Source organism: Orbicella franksi, chromosome 1, assembly GCF_964199315.1.
Source record: "Orbicella franksi chromosome 1, jaOrbFran1.1, whole genome shotgun sequence".
Lineage (NCBI taxonomy): Eukaryota > Metazoa > Cnidaria > Anthozoa > Scleractinia > Merulinidae > Orbicella > Orbicella franksi.
Window position 1 is genome coordinate 32490780 of NC_138145.1, and position 26940 is coordinate 32517719.

The 26940-nt window shown below is 38.4% G+C and overlaps 3 protein-coding genes and 1 long non-coding RNA gene across 4 annotated transcripts in view; all 4 read right to left on the reverse strand.

Moving 5' to 3' along the window:
* The window catches only part of LOC145479891 (uncharacterized), a 296755-nt gene that overhangs the window by 94552 nt on the left and 175263 nt on the right, over positions 1 to 26940 (reverse strand). The window lies entirely within an intron of this gene.
* Positions 1 to 26940, reverse strand: part of LOC145479725 (uncharacterized) — a 181358-nt gene that overhangs the window by 1298 nt on the left and 153120 nt on the right. The window lies entirely within an intron of this gene.
* LOC145479814 (alpha-endosulfine-like) lies at positions 1288 to 6318 on the reverse strand. The gene is made up of 4 exons (XM_081458276.1): positions 6211 to 6318; positions 6053 to 6142; positions 5797 to 5962; positions 1288 to 3781 (listed from the first exon to the last, which is right to left on the reverse strand). Exons 1-4 carry the CDS (start codon positions 6247 to 6249, stop codon positions 3726 to 3728), a joined length of 351 nt encoding a protein of 116 aa, XP_081314402.1. The 5' UTR covers positions 6250 to 6318; the 3' UTR covers positions 1288 to 3725.
* Positions 10053 to 25846, reverse strand: LOC145479380 (glycosylated lysosomal membrane protein B-like). The gene is made up of 4 exons (XM_081457735.1): positions 25716 to 25846; positions 19069 to 19518; positions 13242 to 13756; positions 10053 to 10921 (listed from the first exon to the last, which is right to left on the reverse strand). Exons 1-4 carry the CDS (start codon positions 25806 to 25808, stop codon positions 10744 to 10746), a joined length of 1236 nt encoding a protein of 411 aa, XP_081313861.1. The 5' UTR covers positions 25809 to 25846; the 3' UTR covers positions 10053 to 10743.

Here is a 26940-nt window from a genome sequence, read left to right on the forward strand (position 1 = left end):
GGTGTTGAGCAGAGTTGAAGCAGGGTGAGCAGTGCTAAACGGGCTTGAATGAGGTTGAACGAGATGGAGTGAGGATGAAAATTGTTAAACGGGATTGAATGAGAATAAACGGTATTGAACGTTTTGGACGGGGTTGAACGGTGAACACTGATTTGAAATGGATTGAACGAGGATGCACGGGGTGGAAAGAGGGGTGATCATTCACGGTGTTGCACCTGGTGTCGAGCGTTCACGGTGGTGAAGTTCCAGCAAGGAAGAACTGTTGAAATGACCACCTCTTCGTCTGACAACTGTTTTTTTACGAAGATAACGAACCCACTGGCACAGTAACCAGGACTGTTTTGAATGTTGCGAGTACGTTTCAATACCGTGAGTTGATATTGTTTCAGTGTAGCCCTTTTACTTGGTTATAAGGTTTACATTCTAGCCAGAAAATGCCAGAACTTTTTCTTGCTAAGTATTGACAGAATTACTTTGTTTTATCAGCAAGTCCTGTAAGTAAATTCAGAAAGCAGGGAAAGATTTCTGGTGAAACAAAGTAGGTTTTATCACACAAACTGTGACAACTGTACTAATACCAAACAGAGAGAGAATTTCAAATCCAGACAAGTTCCACCAAAGTATCGGCACACGGTACGCCACTTAAAAGTTACAGAAAATGAAGTTGAGCCAAGGCTACCAATTGACTAGTCTACCACCCAGCTGCTGCTGGGTAACTAACTCGTTGGAATTTTGCTTCGCTTTACATTGCGTTTAGCTTTAGACTGAAACGTTTGGCGTTTGTATTTAATTGGTAGTTACTTACGATGAATGAAGGACGTTCTCATCTTCTGAACGACTATATCTGAGAAAGTTTGAGCCATATTTTCAATCTGGTACAGAAATTAGAACCTGATCTTATAGAAGATAAAACAGATAAAATTTACTTAATGTTTATTTTTTACAACCAACAAATAATGCCACATATATACAACTCCCACAGGGATAGCCTTGGCCTTCGAAAACATAATTCGTAAGCTAACAATATTGCTCTCTACTGAGAGAATAAAGTTTTAAAATTGTTTAGAAAAGATAGATAGGCTTACCTATAACAAACATGACTTGACAACAGCACACAGTAAAGGTGACAAAACTCTTAAGTAGTGGGAATGATTTATGTCAGCAAATAGCAGATCTTCAATCTGATATAATTACAGTTGCCCATCTCCTCTGGCTACTTGCCCCTCAAGAGTAAGGTGACTAGAGGAATTAGGAAAAACATTCTGACACAATACGTCTGCTTACTGCCACAAATCCCCATTACTTCTAATCGGTAATCAACACTGAAACTTTTAAACTTCTTTTCAAAGTACTCAATTGACTTTTTCTTACATTTTTTAATTTTGTTTTAGGTCAGTTTTTTGCATCTAAGTTGTTAAATGAAATTACAACGTTACATGCGTCAAGCATGCGTCAAGCATGTGCAGTCAGTTGAGAGTTCAACAATCATAAACATGGTAGATATCACAGCTGTTTCTGATAGCAAATTAGCACTGCTATTAATTTAAGAGTTTACAATTCCTCAGGAAACCAAGAAGACATTTGAGAGGGGTGTTTCTGGAAATTGAATGGGAAAGCATATGAAGAGTTCACAAAGGATCATGTCTCTCAAAAGATCGTGTTTTAGTCGATTTGCATACTGGCTATGCTGATGAGATCATCTTTGCCAGGAAAAGGCAAGTCACAACCATTGGAGTGTGCCATTTGTCAAGGTAATTTGCCCAAGCACGTTTGTTACAGAGTTCGGTCTCTCCCAGAGCACGTGTGTTTAAATGGTTAAAACTTAGCAGCTCTTCAATCTTGTTTCCATGCACAGTTTCAGTAGACAACACAAATTCGTGACTTTTTTCCACAGCTATTAACTGAAAGAATTCATCACACTTCTAACACTGGTATCAGAAACAATGAAAATTCTACCACATTTACAATATTGGTGAACTGACCTCTGACTGAACATCAGCAGCCTGGTTACATAGAATATCGCAAGATGGATGTTGAGGTCAACAGATCGTCTTACAGGGCTGTAAGTTTCTGAACTTCAAACAATATTTACCGCAACCGGCTCCACTAATACAAAACAACTGCTGTATTTACTCGATTGAGTGCCGTGGTCCTCTTTCATTTTTCAGTATTCCAGTTGCTGGTAGTACTTATTCAGGGGCAGCGTAGCTGCTCTTTAAAAAGTCACGGAATTTGTCAGTGATAACAAGCAACTGATAACAACAAAACATAGCCACTTTGAACCAAAAAACACTGCAACCCAGGAGAATAAATTTCAGGGGCTGGTTTAGATAATCTGAGTTATCCTATACTTGTTCTTTAGTAATAGTTGACTCCTCAAACAATAAATTATTCAGTCTGTGATGCATTGCAAATGAATGCAGCGCTTCAAGAGAGTCACTGTATATTTTTGCTCTCAGATGCAACACTTAATCAGGAGTGGCGCTTAATCAAGTAGATATGGTCTCAACTGTCTGATATGGGGCAATTTCTACTCAAGTCCATATTTAAAATCCAGTTACAATGCCAAATCTATTTACTAAGATCAGGGAGAATTTGGTCAACAAGCCAAGTCAGAAAAGAATGATTACTTTCTATGAAGACAACCTTTTCTTTTCTGGAAAGCACTTTTTGGGCCCTTTCAAATGAGATATGGTGAGCTGTATTATCGTAAATACTTGGCAAGAAATTAAATAAAGAATACGATGTGGTGAATTTGACTGATTAACTCGCTGCTAACAAGTTAAAAACACAAATTCAAAAGTTGAAACATTTACTGATGCTCGGGGTTGTGTAAGTACTCGTTACAGTACACATATAAATAAAGTGTATCATTTCTTGTCCTGAACATGGAACAACCAACACACAAATGCTGAAAGGTCTTTAAACGAAAATACTACATATTTAACATTATTGCTATTCCCTCTGAAATTTTTCCAGGTAATAAATGGCACAGTCATACCAATTAATTGTGTCTTGTTTTAGAGGCCAAATTTAATTTCCAGAAAATGCGTGATCAAAAATCAAGAATGGAGGTATTTTCTTCGAGAGCTAATCTAGTGATGAGGTTTATAAGCTCGTATTTGATCATTGGTGTCATTACAGTCTGAAAAGATGTGGTATGTGGGGTTTATTTTTTAGTGCAGTTTATTAGTTTTGAAGCAGGAGAAAGAGCTAAGAGATTGTTCTTGTACGTTTACAATTTGCCACAAATTCATCAATTACCATGAGGAAAATGTCATTGGAGGGATAGCACGCTTGAATCATTATAAAATAAAATACATTGTGTCCCAATGGACATTATTTACCCAAGTTACCACGCAATAAATAATAACAAAAATAGTCTAGGCTTCCCTAGTTTTCTGTAGTGCACTAACATTGTACAAAGAGTACTTCATTCAGTTAACCATTTACTGTAGCCAAAAAATTATAGCTGCTGTGGTTAAATTAACTAGAAAAAGACTAGTTATCATTTATATATTAAAATTACTTCAACAGAAGTTTGACATACTACAGAATTGAATAAACAAGCTTTACAGTAAACCTAAAGCTGTCACGCATGGAAGATGCATTTAGCATTAATTACCTCAGAGGATTGTTGCAGATCATATAGCTAGAATGGTCAGTCTGTTATTTTTAATTTAGGTGAAGAAGATGAAGTCTTGAGTACATTCCAAACCAGAAGTTTATTGATCCATTACTAGGTTATATTCTCCACTTCTTGTACGACTGTGATAATCCGCTGCAGCACAGAGCAAGAATATGTTACATGTATGCATACAATAGAGATTTCAGTTCTAGTATTACATATAAATTACACATAAACAATTAAAAGATGATTTTTTAAAGTAAAGCTCATATCACTCAAGAACAGAATGTTACTTCAATTAAACAACTTGAAGTTACAGTTAATGGGTTAGCACAGCATTAAAAGCTAGCCACTGCAAGATTAGTTTACCCTGGATGGTTAAAATGCTTCAGAGTTCATGGTTAACATGGGGCTATCAAATATTCACTTGTTCCCTACTTAACATCAAATGGATGTTTAGGTTGGACCCTTCCTAAACATCCATGTGAAATTTTGCTTCCTCAAGAGTTAAGCATTCCACTCACTACAGTATATGTTGCTGACATGAGAAGATATGAGCGTAATTTGTTGCTGTTAGAGGGTAGAGAAAACCATTTTTGTGAATCAAATAAAGCTTTCTCATAACTGTTCTGATCTCAGGTGTGTCTTCCTTGTCCTATTTTTGTTTCTGATTTCCATCTACAGAATTCAGATTCTTTCAAATGTGTTGCATGACATATGCAGTTGAAAACTGCATATGTGCACCATCCTCAACACGAAGTAACACTAACATCTGGCTTAACGTCCAGTTGACGTTAAGCTGGGAACAAGTGAATATGTTGATGGCCCCTAAGAAAGAAAAACATTATTGACTACTTGTTTTGCTATTATTTTGAGTTAACTAGTGATAACCAGTCCAAAAAGCAACTACTGACTAAAGGCAACCATCACAATTTGTTTGGCAGTATGTGTATTACTTTTTATTGCAAAGTAGAGAATGTACACCTCAGATAATTCTATGACAAGGGCAAGTAACAAAACAAATAACCTGGGCAAGAAGCAAACAGTACACATCCATTGCGAACCAAGTCCTGAAAGCTCAAACATTTCAGTATCACATGAACACTCCACTAGATGTGTTATAATTTCTCATTTTACGACATTGTTATCATCAATAAAAGAAATAAACCTTTAAAAAATGTTGTCCTCGTATTGAGTATGTCAGTTTTGTTGGTGCTGCATTAAAAAGGTACATTAGTTTTATGCATGTGTTATCACTGATGATAAATGCCATCAAACCTTTAAAAAAAACAGCCTGAAAAAAACTTAGACTGCAACATTCATCTCCCTGGCTATCTGAGTAGCTTTCCCAGCAGCATGCATAGTCCTAACATTCCAGTTTTGTGACATCAACGATCAAAAAATGGCCCATGTTAGGGTAAAGGAATCATCCAAAATGACATGGAGATATTGCAAATTGGGCATTCAAGTAACACAAGCTGCAAACAAATCTACCAATCCACAGATCTATATAATTGGCAATTTTACCTATGCAATTTCCAGGACTTTCTAAATGGACATTTTAAAACATTGACTTTGGTAGTGATCTGCAACTGTTCTTTTAGGACTTGCTTTCATGCAAAACTCTCCATTAAGACTGAGTGACTGTACTACAAAAAGTTTTCTTATGTTCTTAATGGCCATAATCCACCAATAATTAGCAATGCTGCTCAAATTATTCCTACACTTTATTTCTTGGTACATAGGGCAACTTACAAGCCTTTTGAAAAGTTTCACTATTGCCAATTCAACCTTCAGAAGTGGGCAGGGATAGAATCTTGGCCTTAACTCGTTTACGAATTACATGCTCCTTCTGTAGTTCAAAATTTTGCCTCTTTGTTGATAGACCTCTTTGTACATAGGTATATAAAATGGCTTACTTTGGCACGAAGATTTGACTTTAAATCTACATTTCACAAATTTTACCATGTAAATTAAAAAAAGCTTCCTTTAAAATAGGTAGCTAAGTTTATCGTACCAAAAATGCTTTAAGCTCAGGTTCAAAAGCAACCCAGTGTTGCAATGGACGCATTCATATCATATAGTGTTCAAATATTACTTGCTCAGCAGCAGTTTAAGCTACCGCGTTACCGCCACTTCAAGCTGGTCATGAGGATCCACCAACTTACTAGGTACAGATGTTTTCCTGTGTGGAATATTCTCAGGTGTAGGAATAGCTTTTCCGACTGCAAGCGGCATACAAGGCATTGGTTTTCCTCTGTTAATTGCTGCCGCTGGGCCTCCTTTTTTCTCGCTCTTCGCCATTGCATAATCACCAGAATCAAAATATTTCACCTGGACGAGGAGAGAATAACATGCAATGTAATGCAAAACATTCAAAAGTTACATCCTTACATAAGTTCTGCAATATGCTTTAAAACATACCCCTCTCTGCATTCTCTTTCTGAGAATATCAGTCGCGACTGGTTTCTTGTTCCCTGGAAATTTCAGTTCCAACTTCTGCTCCTCTGTGAGCTAAAATAACACAAAAGGGCACAGTTAAAATTAGGACAAAGTAAAAGAATTCTAACAACGAATTTCACCTCGCTTGGCTTTTCTTCTGGTGCCGTTTCTTCGCTCATTTTCTAAGCTAAAACCTCAGCAACTCAAAATGGCGGATTTCAAAAACTGCTGGCCTGCGGTAGTGCCAAATTTGGTAATGTACGTCACCTACCCTACAAGTAGATTAATGTCGCAAGCGACCCATCGGGTAGTGACAGGTTATAAAGAGCTTCGCGCTCTCTGCCTGTTATTCAGGCTGTTGCCAAATTTTTTGCCATCCAGTGGTTTCAAGAAATGCACGAACCAGATGTCTCTGAGTGAAAATAAAATCACTTGATTGCAAGGCAATCTTTGAAGAAGAGGCTAGCTCACTACTGGGTCACCACTAGTTCAAGGTGTTCGTCTTTCTCATTGACTGTTTCACATTTTGGGTTATTTTGCAAATTTTAAAATGACATCTACGACTTCTAGTATCACCATAGTTGATGCATATCGATGAAGATTAATAGATGTACACTTGGGCCCGGCTAATTCGAACTAGGTTATTTCGATTTCCCCGTTATTTCTGCGATCTCAAACCCAATTCACTTGGATTTGCCCTTGTCTTTGAGTCTTCCACTATCGGCTATTTCAGCTTGACTCGGTTATTTCGAATATCATTTTTAGCCTTTTTAGGATAACTGCAAAAATTCTCGTGCGCTCATTGGCTAATTTTCAATGTCAATAAGCGGACAGGCACATGAAGTTATAATTTCTGCGATGCGGCAACGAGCGAGAGTGGACAATTTGACAATTTGTTATCGTAAAAAACAAATTGACGTCAGTTTTTCATGCGTCTGTCCTAATCACTGATTATGAATTTTGACATAACATTGTCAAAGTAGCTGTGGATCCACGAGGCGATAGCCGAGTGGATCCGCAGACTACGTCAATTTGTTAACATGACGTCAGATCACGTCAGAATATTGCTGGAAAACTTCAATTTGGGCTACTCATTGTACTTTATCTTGTACAGGCATAACTGTAATGAACGTTCTCTTCCAGCCCTTGGTCATTAATTAAACATACAGTATCATGTTGATCACATATATGTAGGGCCTTACTGGGAGAATATCGGCCCGTGGGTGTGCGATAGCTCAGCAAATCAAATCGCAGCATTTTCAATAGCTTACTGTAATGTGGTTTTATGTTAATGACAATTACTTCCATGTCCAGCGGGAAAAAAAAGTGGAATAGCATCAAGTTTGGTTATTTCAAAAAATAAATTAAAACGAACAGTTAAAAAAGATACCTGTATCAAAGACTGTAACCGTAAAAAAAAGTGTTTAGGATGAACAAAAAGAAAGAAATTGTTCTCTCCGGTTGATGCGTGACACTTAAATGGGTATAAACGTTCAAACGAAAATATAAAATTAAAAACTGATAACGTAGAAAAATGTCAAAGTGTCATCTTGTGAAAAATCACGAACGTTCCCAGGCCTGACACCCAACCTCGTTCCCAGGGTCCTCACAACCGCCGACCGGTTAGCTCAGTTGGTAGAGCGTCGGACTGCTGTGCGGGAGGTCTCGTGTTCGAGCCCCAGACCGGACCAACACTCAGGAGGAGAATATGCTGCCTTTGCAATGATATCTGTAAATGGTTAGATAGTCTAGTCTTCTCGGATAAGGACGATAAACCGTAGGCCCCGTCTCCTACATCTTCACTGTTATGGTCAGCAGGGGACGTTAAAGAACCCACACGACGACGACGACGACGACGACGACGACAAAAGATTCCGTTTCGTTTTCTTCCAACTCTCTTTCCCGTCTGCAGACATCCCAGTCAAAATTGCGCGCTTGAGGTTTCCGATGTTTTACCACCTCGTTATTCCGTGATTCTAGGGATCGGACTGAGAAAATATCGGTCCCTGTTTTTTTTTTTTTTTTTTACGGTACGGACTTTTGGGCTGATAGTTTGTTCTATAAACAAATACTAGTCTGAAACGAAGTTCGAGGGGCTTATATTCAATTTGTTTACAAGATCTATTTACAAGAATATTGAGCCTGTATTTGGCGAAATTTTAAATACCCAAGGCTAAGAGTTTGTTCAGAACATTTTCTTGCGCGTTGATGGAAAATAAAACTGAAACAATAAAATCACACAATGCTTTCACATGAAATTTTTTTAACCATTGAAAAGTATGAATGAATGAAAACTTTATTAACGTGTCAAAGAAGTCTAGCCGAGGGTAAAAACCCTTGAATTGTGTCCTTTTTCTCACATGACTTGCAAAACAATACAACGATAAAAACTACGAATAAGTTGGCACGTGCGCAATGTAACAGAGACACCATACAGTTCTATTTGATAGTTCAGTTCCTAGTCACACCGGCTTTTACTATATTCTGTAATCTAAAAATGTAAAAAGGTAAATTATGCACACTAGCCAAGTGGCCCATCAGGCCGGAGGTTTACGGTCGTTTCGTCCGAAATTCCGTTCGCCCGAAACCCTTTCGCCCGAATTGGAAGACGATTCGCCCGAACAAAAAGTCGTTTCGCCCGGACTCAAAGTCGATTCGCCCGGTATTTTTCTAACGTGACTATGGTACCAGTTAATGGCATAGATTGACATGATAAACGGTATGGAACATTTCTTTTCTTACATCCACGGCGAGTTGATCGATGAATACAGCGTTATGCCACGGTTTCGTGTAATGTGAACATCCAGCGCTGCGCTTCTCCCTTTTCCCTTCTTCTTTCAAAAAAAAAAAAAAAAAAAACGCCTGATCTCAGGTTAGGTTCACACTAGCCACATAACGACATGTTATGCAGTGGCAGATCTAGGGGAGGGGCCCGGGCCCGGCCCCCCTTATTTTGGGTAAAAAAAAAGAAGAAATCACAGAAGGAAGAAAAGCTGCAGGGCAAGCAAAACAAAACCGGCCCCTACCCCCGGAGCAGACGCAAAGTATTAGACCTCGAGTTTTCAAACAATGATCTAGAATAACAGTCATAAGATTACTGTGCAAGTCCCCATGAAGTGGAAGGGACCTTAAAATTATAACAGAAAGAAGACAAACACAAGGCGGACGGCGATTTTGTTATAAATGAAAACCTTTATTCATATAGAAAAGGCATAACGAGTGGTTGCTAGGACATAAAAAAATTATAATAAATATCTGGACATTTTCTATATCAAATTTAAACTTTCAACACAGACACTGGGTTCTGTGCACGTTTCTAGATTGTTCACCAGAGTGTTTTAATGCCTCACTGGTTTGCAAAAAAAGATAGGGCTTTAAGCTTATTCCTGATTCAATGAAATACTATAGTACAAAGAGAACAAACTTGATCAGACTAATAGTTCTAATCCCTCTATCAGTATTTACAATAGCCAAAATGTTTTTTATTATTACTAGTAGAATAATGTTATCTGCTTATATCAATCTGTGAATTTATTACAACTGAATTTCAAGGATATCACAGACCCTACAGCATTTCTTAGTTTCCCTCTAAAAACACACACCAGACCGACATAACACATGAGTAATTCAATGTCACAAACACATCCAAAAGATGTGTGCAAAAAACATTCGCAAAAATTTGTGCTGGACAGCTGAGCTTAACAAATGAACTAGACAGCAATGAGACTAAGCGCCTGTTTGCACGGTTAAAGTTGTTTCTGGACTCTCTGGTAGGGGGTGTACCCTCCAAACCAAGCCCCCCCCCCCACTACTACCCCCTTCCCCATCCCACTAGCTAGAGAACTTTCATACACTTCTTCACAACTAGAAACTTCAAGTTCACCCTGTGACATGTAAACATTTTTGACGTGTTTAACTTGCTTACCAGGGATGAGGGGAAATATGTTGAGCATGTGCTGGGCCAGGGGCCCGTTTCTCGAAAGCCCCGGAAACTTTTCGGGCCCGGAAAGCCATAGCAAACTCTCGAACCTTACGATTATAGAGCTGTTTTATTCACATTTTCTTAATATGAACATAGGTTCCCTTCATACAAGAAGTTTCAGGCGTATACAATTCTCCGTTTTTAGATACAGATAAATTAAAAATGGCTTTAAGGGCCCGAAAAGTTTCCGGGGCTTTTGAGAAACGGGCCCCAGGAGAGCCAATGTTTGGCTTGGTAACAAGGAAGAATGTGTTATTACTTTTTCCATTTAATTCAGTTCAATTGTAGATGCTCATTCAAATACTAGTTTAAAGAAGGCTTGGTTGAGAAGTTAAACCATTAACCAAGGACAACTCTTCTTTAAATAAACAAACTCTACTTGAGGATGACTAGAAGACTAGAAAAGATTGAGCAAACCGACGTTTTGCACAGTGACTTCTTCACTCTGCACATATCTCTTAGGAAAGTAATCTGATTTTGTACAAATGATAACTATGAAAAAGACCTCTGATGCTGACTGGCCAGCCATTATGAGGCTCAAAGGGGAAGTTATTTTTCAGCTACAAGATCTCGGCAGCCAGCACATTGTATAAGCTAAACAAAGACTAATATCACTTGATCCTGAGAACAATACAATCCCTGTGAAATTCTTTCAAAGCTGAAGTCAATGGTACCATATACAAATAAATTGTCAGTTTATCATACCATATGACGTTGTTGTCTTTTTGGCTTTGATCTTCTTTGCAATGATGTAAACAATACTTATAACAATAAGAAGCATTGGAGCACCAAATCCAACAAATATGATTATCCACACCACCGTGGAGAACGAATCATATTCTGGTCTTCCATAACCTACCATAGCAGACCTAAAAACATAACATAAACAATCTGCTTATCCAAAGAATCTAAACAATTTAGACAAAAATATACTCTCTTCAGTGCTGAAAAATAGTTATTAAACCGATTAGCAGTAACATAGATAGTGTGATGTCTGCAAAGCTCCGTTACTTATCGTGCTCCAGTATCCTGTTGTTTCTCCAGAGTTCAGGGACCACACTCAAATTGGTTGCTTGGCAATAAGCATTATTAAGGGGGTCCTCCTTAACTACCAATTGATCATGAGTTTGTTGCTAAGAAAGGTTTCTAACTGTCACATTCTGAAAACCAGACCTCCTAAGGATAGGCTTTTTACACAAGTTTGTTCCATTGAAGAGTCCTACCAAAGTTTCCAATCACGGCCATATTTGACCAGTCATGTGACCAGAATAGACGAAAAAACCTAAAACTTACAAGGCATCTAAATCCAAAAATTTCAATCAGTGTCAACAGATTAAGAGCACTCACATGCTTAATGCTACATATGGGTTTTATGAAACTCGTGTTATCATAAAAATTATGAGGTAATAAACACCCGTATTAACAGACTTTCTAAAGTAGCTTTCCTCTTATATGTGTAAACAGTAATTCCATACATACGATTATAAACAAGCCTGAGTTATTTCTGATTAGGGATTTAAAATTCTAATGTATGGTTTGGGACTAGCACTAGTTATGAAGGTGAAATCTTTTTTTTTCCATTAAAATTCACCATTTAGCATTACAAAACGCTCTAAAATAGCTTTTCTATAAATATGGCCTTCAGCAATTCCTCAACAATCTGTAGTTAACCCTTTCATCCTAAATTTTCACCAAAAAATGCCATTTTTAACTGTTAAATCAGTTTTTTGGTTGCTATGACACTAAATGGGCCTTAGTTTTGCTAAAAAAAGGTTTTTTTTTTGTTATCAAAAAGATAAATTTCCTGAAGATTAGGTACAAAAATGTACAAAATTTTAATTTGGAGCGTGCATGTAAGCCAAACTTTGGACTTGTTTTTTTTTTTTTTTTGTGATTGCCCATTCCGAAATTTTTTCTTGCCCCTTTCCTTTCCTTTTTTCTCAGCCCTTTTACTCTTGCTGCCTTTTGCCTTTCATATTCGTTCTGGCTGCCGTAAAAAGTTGGGTGTTAATTATGCGCAAAGCCTGGAAATGGGACCTCGATCAATTATAAGTATAATGGGCCAGTTTACCACCATTTTTGCACCAAAACTGATAATGTTGGTTTTCAGTTTGCTAAGTCAGAATGTCGTCGATATCCAAAATCGATGGTTGTGCGGATAGATATATCCCAGCTCTACTATCTGCTTATCAAGAATATCTGGTGACATTTCAATTGATGATGTCACAAGTGGTACAAAGAACATGACCACTCATTGTGCATATATGGGCACTTGGGAGTCAAAGGGTTAAGAAGGACCCCCCTTAAAAGTCAACTCTTCCCAGCTATCAACACAAGATGTTTGACATAATTTACACTGGATTATGAGGGATTTATTCAGCATGCCAGTTTTCCACTGACTTATCATGCTTGATTGTGTGACGAGTTTTATGCCCAATTTGGAAGCAGAACAGAAATACTGCTGAACGGACACACCTTGCTAACAAAACATATGGCAAATTACAGAGTTGTCAAGTTGCTCAAGGTAAAACCACACAGACCTATGACATGTACTTCATTCAAACTCGTCCTAGTAACACAACATACAGTGCCAATGAAGCTAAATGGTTCGCACAGTAGAAATTGAAAGAGAACAACAAATTTCATGAGGCGGGTTGGTCACAAAGAATGCCTGTCACCATAATTTCACCAAAATTTAAAGCGTGAATAGTGGGATACTGGAACACAATTAGTATCTTAGCAAGTTCATCACTATTTCTGCCATGAAGGAAATAGTAGATGTCTATATGTAGTGTGGAGATCACTTTCTTTTAACTTGGTGGGTTCTAAAGGTGCTGTTTGTAAGCTAAAAGGTCAGCTTCACTATGAAGAGTAATGGTGTGAATCCCAGATCTGTACATTCCAAACTTTGAACATGGTTTGTCAGTTTTGTGGTTTTAAGACTGCATTATTACTTAGAGCCAGGTATATTGGTATATAATACAGTCACATGTTTGTGTTGGGTGAGGTTTGGTAACCTGTTGTACTTTAGAGGTAGTTTGTCTGTAATCTGCTTGTTAGCAGTTGGCTGACAGGTGACACACAAGCCAGTGGAGGAGATCTGTTCCTCATAATCACCAGCACTATCACCAGTGGCAAAAAGCTCAGTAAGCTAGCTAATAAAATAAAGTAAAACGATCTGGTACTTACCAAGAGAGGTAGTTTGAGACTTCATACCAACCATCCTTTTTTTGTCCAAAAGAAATATTCATTCCATGAGATGTAAAGGTAATCCCTTTCAAATGGTGCACTATGCTGTGAAATTGTTTGGAGGAAGACGAAGGAAGTGATGAACAACTTTGTGTTTTTACATACTTGTGTTCATTCTCATAGTATGCCCAAGAAGGAACTTGATTATCCAGACTCCTTGTCTTTTTGATATAAGCAACAGGTTTCCACGCACTATATGATGTGCCAGTGAAACCAGTGCTGTTGACAACAATTGTTTTGAAAACAGCTGGTGTGTGTTCATCATCAAGAGACCGTTCAGCTGTGATACAAGTGGAAACTTTATCAATAGAAAATGAAACTAATTCAAATATAAATCGAGTATGTTTTCCAAGGTTTTTTAAGCCATCAAGAGTGAGGGTAAAAACTGTTGAGTTGCTGGTGAACTTTTGATGTGGTAAAACCGACTCTGTTCCTTGACTGGCTGATGCATTGCACTGTAGAAAAAAGGGAAAAAATTAGCTTGAAGTTCACTTCTGTGCCAACAGATCCTTTGAATATTACCATCAATATATTCCAATCAAATACTACATTGTAATAACAAATTTAAATAGTTGACACATGATCCAGAGCCCAACACACTAACCATTGGGTCACCGAAAGTCAGGTAAGTCAGGAATGCTCTGACTAACCAAAAAGTGAAACTATATGTTATTGAGTCCCTTTTAGTTTACATGTAACAGGTCTGGGAATTTCACTATTTTTAACTTGGACATAATACTTTCTTCCAAGTTGTAGGTATGGATGGGAAATTTACTCCTTTACTCCTTCCTTCCCTTCCTGTTCAACTTTTTGTGAATCTACTGACCAGTGTATAAGGCTTTTGCAGTCATATTTAAGTTCAAGTTAATTTGATGTATACATATATATGAAACAATTTCCTCCCTGACTGATTAGTTTCAATTTTTGTTCACAATGCTCCTGATTCGTTCTTTGCATTTCTGATGCAAGTACAGTGAAACCTGTTTTAAGCGGACCCCATATTAAGTGGACACCAGCTCGAGTTCCAAAATTTTCTTCCCATATTTACTGTAAAATAAACCTGCATTCAATGGACATCTCTGTTCAGCAGACACGGACATCAATATTAAGCCATTTTGTTGTACACAACCTGAAATTAGCGGACACTTCACAGACTTTTTACTTCTAAAAGCTCAGCTCAGACTCCTTTAACATTGTTTAACGATATCGTTTTAAAGCTAAGTCGATTATTCCAGATTGATGCATTGACTGACTGGACATTGTGCTATGAGCAGTCTTTGATCTTACACTGTGTCATACTGTGTTACAAAAGAGTTAATAATTAACTTTTATTGCACAATATATTAGGACCTTCTTAGAGTGGACACCTTGTATTAAGCAGACACTAGTCAGTGTCCCAAGGGTGTCTACTTAATACAGGTTTCACTGTACTCAATATCTCACTGCAGAAATAATCTACATTGAGAAGACTTTGCAGGAACGTCTCTATTGTATAGAAGCTAATAACAATAGCACATTTCTCAAAAGTGTCTGTTTGACAAAGATTTAACTGTACTTGACTGCCAACAAAAAGGATATTGAAAATCACAAAATTGATGAGCTGCATAAATTTTGAATGATTAATACCTTATAAAAAATGTTGGATAGGAAACGGAAAGGGAAAATTACAAGAATTTGAGAGCTGCATTTCACTATAAATACAGTACTGTAAATATAAAATAATTATGGACATGGCAAAATGATGTGAACAAATAGTTGATTAAAAGAAGAAAAGGCATTACACAGGGCTTGAAAGTTCTGCAGTCACTGATATGGCCTTAAAAAGGGATGCAAAAGAAGTAAAAAAGAAATCATTTTTTTACATCACTGGGTATTTTGATTTGCTCACCCACCCAAGTACTAAATTTGTAAGGGGTTTTTCTTGGGCTTAGATGTACAACCAACCTCGTTCCGAGGGTCTCTCATCTTACCGCCCCCTGGAGCGAGCGAGGAGAGACCCTGGTTGGGTCTTGTCATGTGCCACTTTGACAATTGAGAACATCAGGAAGGGGTCCTCTGCAATCAGCAATTTGTCGCGTTGAGCTTTGTCGAATTTATCGCGCTGCGACTGCCATTACCCATGGCGTTTATCAATACTTAGCTTTCAGGCTGAAATTTCGAATAATATCTATTCCAACGTTTACCTAAAGGTTGAGCAAGTCTGTCTCGAGGCAATTTAGTGGTTGTGATTTTCAGTGTTGCTGTCTTACCCACTGGATTTATGGAAAGTCAGTCATATTTCAACTGGGGACGTTGAGCAGCGCAATTTCTTCCCATAGTAATTGTTGTTTCTTCTTTGAATGCACTCGATCAAATTGATGCAAAAAAACTTAAGAATGTCTCTTGGAAAATGTATAGCTTTCTCAAAGTAAAGCTACAGCACTGTCTGGAGACAAGCTGGACGAAGATAAATATGATATTCGTGCAACGCACTGTGTTTGAAAACAGTTCTAATCAAATAGCCGGGCCCGGCGTCACCTGCTGCGTCACAATATAGAATGCAAGTAAGGAATATGTTCACGGAATATTTTAATCTTTGTCCGTGGAGAGCCAATACTTACATAACTTGCAATAGAAACAAACCTAACCAAAGTATAAGCACGGCATGGCAAATTACAGAGGTGTCAAACTCTGAGAAGCGACATGCAGTTAACAGCGGAAACCATGCGGACCTACGACCTCTAAAAACATGCTGTAACACGATCAAACGACTCCGCTCTACTTAAAGTGTTTTTACCCTCATTAAATAAAGTTACTTACTTACTTACTTACTTACTCTAATAACACAACATAAAAAGTCCCCCACAAAAACACATGTGAAGCAAAGAAAGGTCGAGAGATCGAAAACTAAACGAGAATGTGCACAATTGTCAAGAACCATTGGAGTCACGCACACTTATTTATTAACTACACAATAAAAATTATATTTTCTTTTTCTAGTCTCCTTTTGGTCGAAGATAAACCCAGTTCATCGGCAATGACGGCAAAATGCATACCGGGACGAGTTCATTGTATTATCCTTCGCGTTCTGCAAAGTTCGGGGCACTGACGGCGCGGTGAAACTTCAATAAATCTTTTCACCCTTTCGCTCCTTTCGAAGTAACTTTGGCTTTCAGTGATCAATTAAAAGGCCCTGAATTCTCTAAAATTATTTAATTGCCGTTCACAAGACCTACACTTCATTCTGAGGTAAAGATGAGTGAAAGATCTTCCATACACAGCCTCGGCCACAGTGTGCAATTCTCCATTTACACTCTTGAGGAGATTTTTATAATATGTAACGTCCTTCACTGAACCATACAACCTTGAATTTCCACTATCAGATGATGGATAAGTTTTCCTTGGGGTTTGCAGAATATTACCGCTGGATTGACATTACCGCAGAACATCATATCGTTCTCGGTTTACTTTGGTGACAACACATACCGCACTCCCGTAGGCTAAGTATAGACAAAATTCCTACTAAGCCACTAATCCCTTCAATAATTTAATTGTCATCTCCCAGATTCTGGGAGACACGTGACCAGACCCAAGCAGGGTCTCTCCTTGCTCGCTCCAGGGGGTAGTGAGATTAGAGACCCTGGGAACAAGGTTGATGTACAACTTATATTTACAGAGGGGCTTATAGCCTGCGTAGCAAGCGTTTCTGTGAGGTTCGGGAGCAAAGAATTACAGCGTGAAAAATGGAGCGAGTAAAAGAGGGGGGAGGGGGAGGGGAAGGAAGGAAGGAAACACTTGCAGACAAAGCCCTGGATTTTGAAAACCGCCCACTTGGCCTTTCATGCCTGAGTGCGCACACTGAGATTTCGTGCTGTCATCAGCTGTCATAAATTAACCAATAAGATCTTCAGCCTTCCGTAGCGGAAGTGAACTTTGAACCAAAATAAACTTTACTTGTCAAAACATGTCTGAAACAATGAGCGCACGGTAGGAACGGGGAAATCTCAATGAATTAAATTTGGTAATTTATAATCAAGCTATATTTCTACTCAATCCGTCTAAAAGGAAGGACTGCAAGGGTGAAGTTTTAGCACAAATCCGCCAGAAAGTTAAAATGTGAGAAGTATTCCAGTCGCGTTAGTAATCCTTGTGCTCGCATGATTCGAAATCTTGGATCACTGTATTCATTGGTCCAGGAATCGATACAAGGTAAAATTAGCAAGTCAACTCCCACAAAGGCAATTCCAGTGAAGAAGCATTTGCTGGAAACGCCAGATCCGCAAATCGGTTCGAGTGTTATCGCCTGCAGCAAAAACAAACAACGGAAAGTCTTCTCGGCAAACTTTGTAATTTGGGCAGGAGAGGCTTCAAACATCTGAAAGGGGAAATAACAATAATCTTGACCAGTATCTGAATAAAGATAATCTTCCCCTAGGCGGCCTCCAAGTCAAAGTTGTTTATAAAATTTCCTCGTAAGAATTCCCCGCGACGAGACGACTAAATTTTTGGTAAGGCAAATATGTGACAAAAACTTGCATGCTGCAGCTAACACTATAACAAATCATTCAGAATTGTACCCAGAGGTTCTAAATGCTGCCAACAAAAATGCTTCTAATGAAATGTCAGAGTACCTGCGACAACATGTTGCCACGTAACAAGCCAAACAAAATCACTAGGTTTTCCCACGCAGTAGTGCGAATTTTCTGTCCCTTGGTTTATTATCTTGTCCTTGGCGCATGTGGCATTCAAGAAAGTGATGTTAAAATTAAAGGAACACCTGTAAATTGTGTCGCGCTTGCTTCTGCAATAATGTGCAGGCTTCGAAAAACCAAAGCGTCGGCATTGCACTACAGGATTTCTACTGTACTGTCAAAGCTGACGACTAAATCCTCGTTCAGCGAGAAAAGTTACAGCGTTTTCTAACCAAACGCGTCTTCCCCGTTTGTCTGGCACTCAAAGGTATCAAAATACCTTTGATGGACATGTTTCAATAATACTGGTCTAGCCCAGCCAATCACGAGTTCCGTTCGCTGGCGAACGGAGGTTTTCAAAATCCAGGGGTTTGTCTGCAAGCGTTTCTTTCCTTCCCCTCTCCCACCCCCTTCATTCTTTTTTTTGGTTCTCGCCCCATTTTCCACGCAGACAAAATACCGAAAATCCCGTTCCTCGGTCTTTCTTTGCTTCCAAACCCCACGGAAACGCTTGCTACGCAGGCTAAGGGGCTTATATTCAAGGGGACTTATAAAAACCAGCCCAGAAATGAGCTGTAGCAGTGTTGATCAAAATGTGTTTTTTATTTACTGGTTTATAATTAGCTTTAAAATGTCATAATATAAGCAATTTCTGTGACAGTGCTTAATATCAACTCAAACAAGGAAAACTGGAGGTGCAGCGGGGGGGGGGGGGGGGCACTTAGAATCGGATGTATTTTTCTGGTTTACAGGTAGATGGGCCTATAACCAGGGCAGGGGGTGGGGTTACAGTATAAGCACGATGGCTTATAAGGAACAGTCTAACAGCATGTCATTTAAACTAGTGTTTTAAAAAGGTTGTTTAGGAGAAAACAAACTTTTGTTTTGCTGTCAAGTTTAGCTTGAAGAAAGTCTCTTATAATCTCTTAATTAAAACTGTGTGCAGCAAGGATGCACAATGGGCTAAATAGTACAAGTTCATGAGCTGTGTACTATATTGGCTGCATACATGATTGAAGTTTGTGGCCTACAGGAATGAGCCTCTGGTGTAACACCATAACGTACACGAGGGATGGAACGTTCGAACTCCAGCTTACCTGGAAAATGACAGATCCTCCTAACATGCTGGCTTTGAAAGTTGTCATGTTGTGTTTGTGGTCTACTTCAGGGCTCTCCCATGAAATATTCTTAGCTTGAAATAAATGTTTTGTGATAATTCCTTTAACATCAGTATAGAACAGCTCATCTTTAGGATCCTGAAATTCATAAATGGCTGGAATAACAAATGCAGTGATGTATTTGCTTTTCTCTGAAAAATGAATTCCCTCCTTTGAATCTTCATTTAAAATGTCTGTCCAGTTTACTTTTAAGACAACATCTGTTTTCTCAAAGTAGGCAGCAATGATTGTTGGGGAGCCAATAACAGACCACAGGTAATGAATGACACTTCTGTTATCATCACTCTCTGCAATAACATCAATGATGCTGTGGTTCTTATTCTCACACTTTGAAATACTGAGTGGACATTGATATTCCTTGATGGTTATCTGACAAAAAAACAAAGCATTAAAAAATAATGAGCTGTTAAAAGAGAATTGTTACCTTTGTAATCATTATAATTATCACTTCTGACTGGTAGAGCTGTATACTTGAAAGGTCCCAAAGAAACTGTGAGGTCTGGGAACTAAGGACTGGCTGAGGGGAACACTGAGAGTTTTTTAAGTATCTCTGCCATTTTATTGTACAAAATATAAACAAAAAACAGAGTTGACATGGAAAATTAAAGACTGTAAGTTAGCTGTTACACATTAGGTAACTGAAAAATACATACACCATCATTTGAGTTGCAGTAGCATGAGTCAAGTCAAGTAAGAGTCACCCTCTGTTTTGCTCTTTTTCTCTTTTTTCCTCACTACATCATAATATTTTCAGTTTTGTTTTTAAGTGTACAACTGTTATATGTTCACAAATGAATATCACTGCCACAACCATTGCATTCTGTTGATATGCCGACCTAAAAATAAATTGAAATCTGGGAGATCACCAATTTTATCTTCACCATAATCATCATCACCAGTCCTTGTCCCTCTATGGGACACATAAGACCTTAATTTTATCTTATGAAACCTAAAAAACATTGTCAAAAGTAGAGTTCCACCAATTCAAACAACAATGTAAAAACATAAAAGTATTCCAAATTTTTCCTTGGAAAAATCAACCAAAACAAGTGTGAAAAATGTACTTTGAAGACTTTCCTCCACATACAGGAGACCAAGATATTTGGTCTGTATCCAGTGGACTACCAGATCATCCTGGAGAGTTGATAAAGACGATTCTGGTCAGTTCAGTTTAGCGCTAGGGAGGCAGGGGTGCTATAGTACTGAGAGTGCTCGGCTCCTGCCAACATCACCTGGGTTCAAATACTGGGCCCGGAAGTCACACGCGGAAGTCACATGCGCACAAATCAAAATTTGGAAAGTGACCCACGTCTTTAGGCTTTTCAGTTTTTAATTTTTTTTTTACTTTCCTTTTTCTCCTTTTCTTATCTTTTTGCTACAATTGTTGACCTCCTACTGGGCTTGCTTCCAGTTCAAGAAGAGAATCATCGAGACTGGAAATTCTTACCATGGAGTAGCCAAGTGTAATTGAGGGACATTTTGCTGCAAGTTTATCACTGAAATTTCTAAGCTTTTTTGTGCATATTTCATGCACATTTGACCCAATCGCTCTGATCTGGGTATCATTGGAAATATCTTTTCCTGCTGGAAAACTTGAGTATAGGTGATGCCAAATTTGGTCAAAGGTGATGATGTCAGGAGTGGAACAAAGGCCAACCAATCCTCGGTACAGCCGCTTACAGCCGGCACAGGCATCAGTGGATTAATAAAGATTTTTTTCTTTTTTTTTCTCTGCCAAGCTGTTGTCAACAACTATTCAACACGCACTATAAATTCTATGTTGAGTCTTCAATTTCAGTTTATTTCTACATAAACAAAATAGAAGCAGCTGTATTTTCTCAGTTTGTAGAGTATTTGCAGAGTTGATTACATGTACATAACTGAAGAGCTATGGGCCTAAATAAGTCAAAGTTACTTGAAATAAGTCACAGTACCATAACGCTCAAAAGTAGCAACCCGAGAACTTTTTAGTATTGCGAAAGACTTTTTGTTCCAAACACTGTTGTTTTTAACACTTGCACTAAATATAAAATGTACAGCACTGGATGTAACTGAAAAACAGTACTTTAATTAGTAATAGTCAGGGAATAATCATGCAAGTTATTTTAAAATCAGATGAGTGCACTACATGAGGCTGACTTGAAATTTCAAGCACAATTGCTCTTTGAATTGAGGTCCAGTTAAAATAAAATAAATCACTTTATTCAAGTGTCATGGTATTTAGCACTGTTATGCTAACTGTGGACACTATAAATGAAGAAAGAAATATTGTAAATAGAACTGAAAACTTGTTAAAAATCTCAACTGGTTGGAGGCTGAACAGTTGGCTATTTACAAGATATGGACGAGTTGAAATCGCGACCACTGAACACAAGTCAACCGAGTGGCAGTGAGAAGAATGAGGTTTATCACATCAATAACAATGTTTGAGATTAAACAAGTCTTTTGAGAACTTCTTTTGAATGAAAAAGTCAGTATTCCTTTCTCAAAAACTGTGGGAACATTAAGAGGGAGACATATGACTGGCATGGGAATGGCCTGGGTATCCAATTACAGATAGCTATTCAATTACAAAAAGTTGAAATTGGATACCTGTAATCGGACACCCATTGATTACATGGCTGATTACATGACAAATAAGTGCTCAGAAACCAAATCAGGATCAAGGATTGTGTTATAAATATGACTAAGAGTGTCATGACCAATATTTTTAGAAATAGAAAACATGTACCGTGTTGCTATCGAGCTATAGAAACACAAGTGGAAGTTTGGGAGAACAAGAAATGCTGTGGGAACATGAGCCATAGGCGTTTCCACAGCTTTTCCGAGTTCTCCAAAACTTTTCATGATGTGCCCTTGTTAACCACTCGACCATGGGCTGAGCGCGGTTCATGTTCTACACATGGTTTTTTTAACCGCGCAGCCATGGGCCGAGCGCGGTTCATGGTTTACCCGTGGTTTTTTTTTTTCGATTTGTGTGCGAGCAGACCCAAGCTTCCACTCGGCCAAATTTTGAGTCACGCAACCTGTGATGTTTACTCGCCAAAAGCTTTTGAAACATTAATAAATCTCATCTTTCACGGGAAAAAATTAAAAACCCAGCGCTCGTCAAAAATTATATTTTTTCACCAGAAATTTAGCTCGGAACATATACATATTTATATTCGTTTGAATCGTCGATGAAATGACCTTTTCCGGATATTTTTTCCTCTGATTACAAAATCACGCCGAACCCACACGTTGCAAAAAAATCTCTTCAAAACCCTGACTTCGAAGCGATATAACACTTCAGCGTTAATAGCTACCACACATCGGCAGACAGTAAATCTATTCGTTAACAATCCAGCTTTATCGTGTTAAAATTTCAGCGAAATCGAACAAAACCAGAATTAATTAGAATTTTTTTGTGACCTCACTCCCCAGACTTGACTTAACAAAGGAAGCAACGGTCGCCCATAACAACCGAAAAACACAAACATAACAAAGCCGACGTTTCGGCCAAAAAACTCCAGAATTATTGCCTGAGAGCTTAAACTTGAATGGGAACATCTTTTTCGAACTTTTTTCAACTGATTTAGATGAAAGACTGGCCTCGGCGGGCTACAAAAAAGACCAAGAGAAAAACAGAACAAGACAGCAGAACAAGCCGATAATATTTCATCGCATGGCTTTTGGCACGAAAACGAAAATACAGCTTACTTCTGGATAAATTCAGCCTTAGAAGCCAGCAACCGGTCCCAAATTACTTTCTGTATCCTTACAAATGTCCTGACTTCCATCTCCGAAAGATTTTGCCCCAATTTTGAGCAAATAAACATTTCGTCAACGGTGACCGCCATTACGGTGGCTTGCATACTAAATTAGCTAACTTGACAAAATTCTCCCGTGGGGGGGATATGACGAAAAGAGCTGAAAAATGGCCTGTAATTGGCTAATGATGAGATCATCCCACTGTCCAAATTTGGTGAGAATCGAAAGTAATGCCAATTTCCTGTCATGTTTTCAATCTGTGGTCACTGGAGTGACCAAAATCGATACATTGGTTGGGATAGAGTTTTATTATTAAATTATATGACTTGTGTGACTACTTTGCTAGCCCTTTACTCGTGGAAAACACCAATTAAATTTAATCATGACTTTTAAGAAAGAAAGTTGTTGTTAATAGTGTTATTATCGTGTCATTTATATCGTTCATGCCCATACATATCCCGAAGAAAGTTCTACAAAGATTAAGACCATTATGTCATTGGAGATTTGTCAATGGCTACCACTGATGGTGCAATAATACAGTTTGTGTTGATCAAGTGATGTGATGTCTACAGTAAGAAAAGACTCATCAATGACTGCTTTGGAATGTGCACTGCATTCCGACAGTAGTGCTAAGCAAACAGTTAAATTTTAAAAGCGCGGTTATAAGATCTAACAGATCTTGTTTTTGTTCGTTTTGTCGGTGACCAGACCCAAACTTCCTCTCGGCCAAATTTGGAATCACGCACGGCGTGTGTTAATTCACCAAAAACTGTTGAAACATTAATACAAGGACAATTTTACAGATATTGTTTTCTTTCTTGTGGGTAAAATATATTTTCTTTTGGTTTTATCGAAGCGTTGGATTTGAAGGGAATGATAAACACGCTAAAAAAAGGTATTACATCAGTCATGGAATGTGCTGACGTTGTAGCTTTCACTTTCGCTACGTGACAAATAAGATCGTGTTTACTTTGCAAGTTTATTTCAGCAAAAGAGACGGTCACTAATTTATTTGCAATTTGTGAGTATTTCTTATGGTTTTAGGCAAATGAAGTAAATTCTTTGGCTGTTTGATCGCAGCAAGTTCGGTGATCAGAAGGAAAATTAAATATTTGCAAGCCAAGCAAAGAACGGGTCAGATCATGCAAGGATTACGTCATTGGTAGGGAAATAACCACCGTACTAAACATAGCTGTGGATAACATAAGTCTTGAATTACGTGACTCGTGTGACTACTTTGCTAGTCCTTTACTTGTGGACCAGTTAAATTTAATCGTGACTTTTAAGAAAGAAAGCCGTTGTTAACAGTGTTAGTATCGAATCGTTCATATCGTTCATGCCCATACATATCCTGAAGAAAGTTCCAGATTAAGACCATTAGGTCATCGGAGATTTCACAATGGCTACAACTGATGGTGCATAATACAGTTTGTGCTGATCAAGTGATGTGGTGTCTACAGTAATCAATGAATCATCAAGGACTGCTTTGGAAAGTGCACTGCATTGCAACTGTAGTGCTAAGAAAACAGTTAAATTTTAAAAGCACGGTTATAAGATCTAAAAGACCTTCTTGTTAACAAAATGACGGCCACCTCTTGGCCTTTTCGAAATGTCTGTGAAGAGGATTTAGATAAAGTTTTGAATGACTTGTAGATTTATACTAAAAGAGCTAGATTATTCGCTCTCAATTCTATGCATGATAGTTCACGAGGGCGTAGCCCGAGTCAACTATCACGCGATAGATATCTCGAGCTCATAATCTAATTGTTTATTAGTAGAATTTTACTAGTTTACTAATGCAAATGCTGCAATCTGATTGGCTGAGCTACTCGTATACTATCAGCCATTAGAGTGCAGCGGCTGTCAGTCATCCCCGAAATGCGACGTTTTTATCGTTTTTCTGAAGTTTTGGAAGAAAGTTTAGATGTACAGTGGATAATTAAATTCCTGAGAAGACTAAAAGAAGGACAGTAATGGTTTCTTGACTCTAGAAACTTGAAATTATTGAAAAAAACTGGTGCGCGTGGGTAAACAACTGCAAATTTACCAAGGACAATTCAATATGTGCGATTTTGTTAAAGTGTAAAGTTCAATAATGCGGTGAAAAATAATTGGAAACCGTTATTTGCATTAATTTCAGTTAGAATTCTACTAAAACGATTAGATTATTCACTCGAGATTTCTATGAGGTGATAGTTGATGAGGTCGAAGGCTGAATCAACTATCGCCTCATTGAAATCGAGAGCTCATAATCTAACTGTTAAATAGAAACACCATTTTTAACCAATCAGCACACGTACTTTCTTAGGACTGTTTTCTAATTTAAATTAAAACATACGAAATTGGTTGAAATCACAGTGCTAGTGCGATCCCACATGTACCCAATGTCCCTACCACTTAAGCTGTGCGGTTACTGGAGTACTTTCATCGAAAAGCATGTAAAAATATTAAAACATCAGAGTATTACTCTGATGCTGCTTCATACGCGAGCAAGCATTTAAGCTTGAGGACGTTAAGCTTTATACCGTAGATCAAAATGCTCCAAAAGCTATAAAACGCCATGTATGATTAGCTGGAATATTTGGGCGGATGACTGATTAATGTGTGTCATGGTTCCAGCTGACAATTTTGCGAAAGACTGCGAGTTTATTATCTGCTCAAGACTTCCAGCGGTCTCAGAATTCAATGAAACACTTTCCACGATCACAAAATTGCAAAATAATACAACAGAACACTTTCTGAGCTTGAGCCTAAGCTTATATTTTTGACACTTTGAACCAAGGAACAGCAATATTAAAGCCATTCGAGTATCTCACCTTTCTCTTCCGTTGTACTGTAGCGGACGATAAACAAAGAATCCCAACCAACAGTACAAGAAGCCTTAAAATGTAAAGTTCAACGTCCGCCATCTTGGGAACTGATACAGCTCCTCCGTCACGAACCAGGAAGTCATGTGATTGTCATGACTATAGGGAGCTGGGGGAGGGGCCGGGAAGGGCTGGGAGAGAGCCGAGATTTCAGCCGGTAACAGTAAGTACATATCAGTACGCTGGCGCTGTTCCCAGGAAAAAAAGTTTATTACCTAGAGAGTCACACTTTAAAATAATTACTCTTTTTCGCACCGATTATCAAACAATGTGCTTTCAGTGTGACCCACGACCATACGTGACACTGATAAACCTGTGTGCAGAAGCCAAGGAAATTATGGTCGTGTGCATGCAGGCTATGCAAGAAACAGCTCGATTTTCTTTGAAATCACAGGTGATACTGCTTTTACTTAAGAAACGCCCCGCTCGCAAATTTGCAAGATTACTTTACACGAATTCTTCCAAAGTGAAACATTACAGCTGACCTCATATTTACTGACCAGTCAGAAAGAAAACGTTGGACCAATTTTGGATTGATTGATTAGTTTCCATATCGACCTTTAAAGCGAAGGTCGCTGTGTCTCTATGTCCGGCAGCCGGACAGGTTTTTCAAAATACTCCGTGTCCGGCAGTCAAAAATATTTTTTAAAAAATGTTTCAGTTAATAATGTCAAATCCTTGTTTATATGGCTGAATACTAATTTTGGTGAGCCCGGCATCCGGTATATCGGGATTTATAAAGTAGACTATTGTAAAGTTACCGGCTGTCAAAACGCTTGAATAGCAATCCGGTTAACTTAAAAAGCACTCCGGTTAGCCTAAAAAGCACTCCGGTTAGCCTACAAAGCATTCCGGTTAGCCTACAAAGCACTCCGGTTAGCCTGAATAGCTCTCCGGTTAGCCTGTTTACGGTTAGCTTTCAATAATGCTAAGGGTAACTCGAAAATTCTAAGATCTGCCGGCCGGTCGTTGTGGCGCAGTGGTCATGGGTGTCGCTTGCCATGCCGGCGACCCGGGTTTGATTCCTCTTGGGGTCGCCTGTCATAAAGTTCTTTTTACGTTGTTTTACTTTTAAAAAAAAGTCTCACTACCGGACACGGAGTATTTTAAAAAACCTGTCCGGCTGCCGGACATGTAGCCACTTTAAAACTTAGCCTGTGTATAGACCAGTTTC

Bases quoted from the DNA above. Each gene is read 5' to 3' on its own strand.
- LOC145479814 (XM_081458276.1), bottom strand. From the start codon at position 6,249: ATGAGCGAAGAAACGGCACCAGAAGAAAAGCCAAGCGAG. The intron at 6,143-6,210 runs GTGAAATTCGTT...GTGTTATTTTAG, and splicing joins CAGAAGAAAAGCCAAGCGAG to CTCACAGAGGAGCAGAAGTT. The intron at 5,963-6,052 runs GTATGTTTTAAA...CTCCTCGTCCAG, and splicing joins GAAAGAGAATGCAGAGAGGG to GTGAAATATTTTGATTCTGG.
- LOC145479380 (XM_081457735.1), bottom strand. From the start codon at position 25,808: ATGGCGGACGTTGAACTTTACATTTTAAGGCTTCTTGTACTGTTGGTT. The intron at 19,519-25,715 runs GTGAGATACTCG...TTTTTTTGTCAG, and splicing joins CAGTACAACGGAAGAGAAAG to ATAACCATCAAGGAATATCA. The intron at 10,922-13,241 runs GTAAGTACCAGA...TTATGTTTTTAG, and splicing joins GTCTCAAACTACCTCTCTTG to GTCTGCTATGGTAGGTTATG.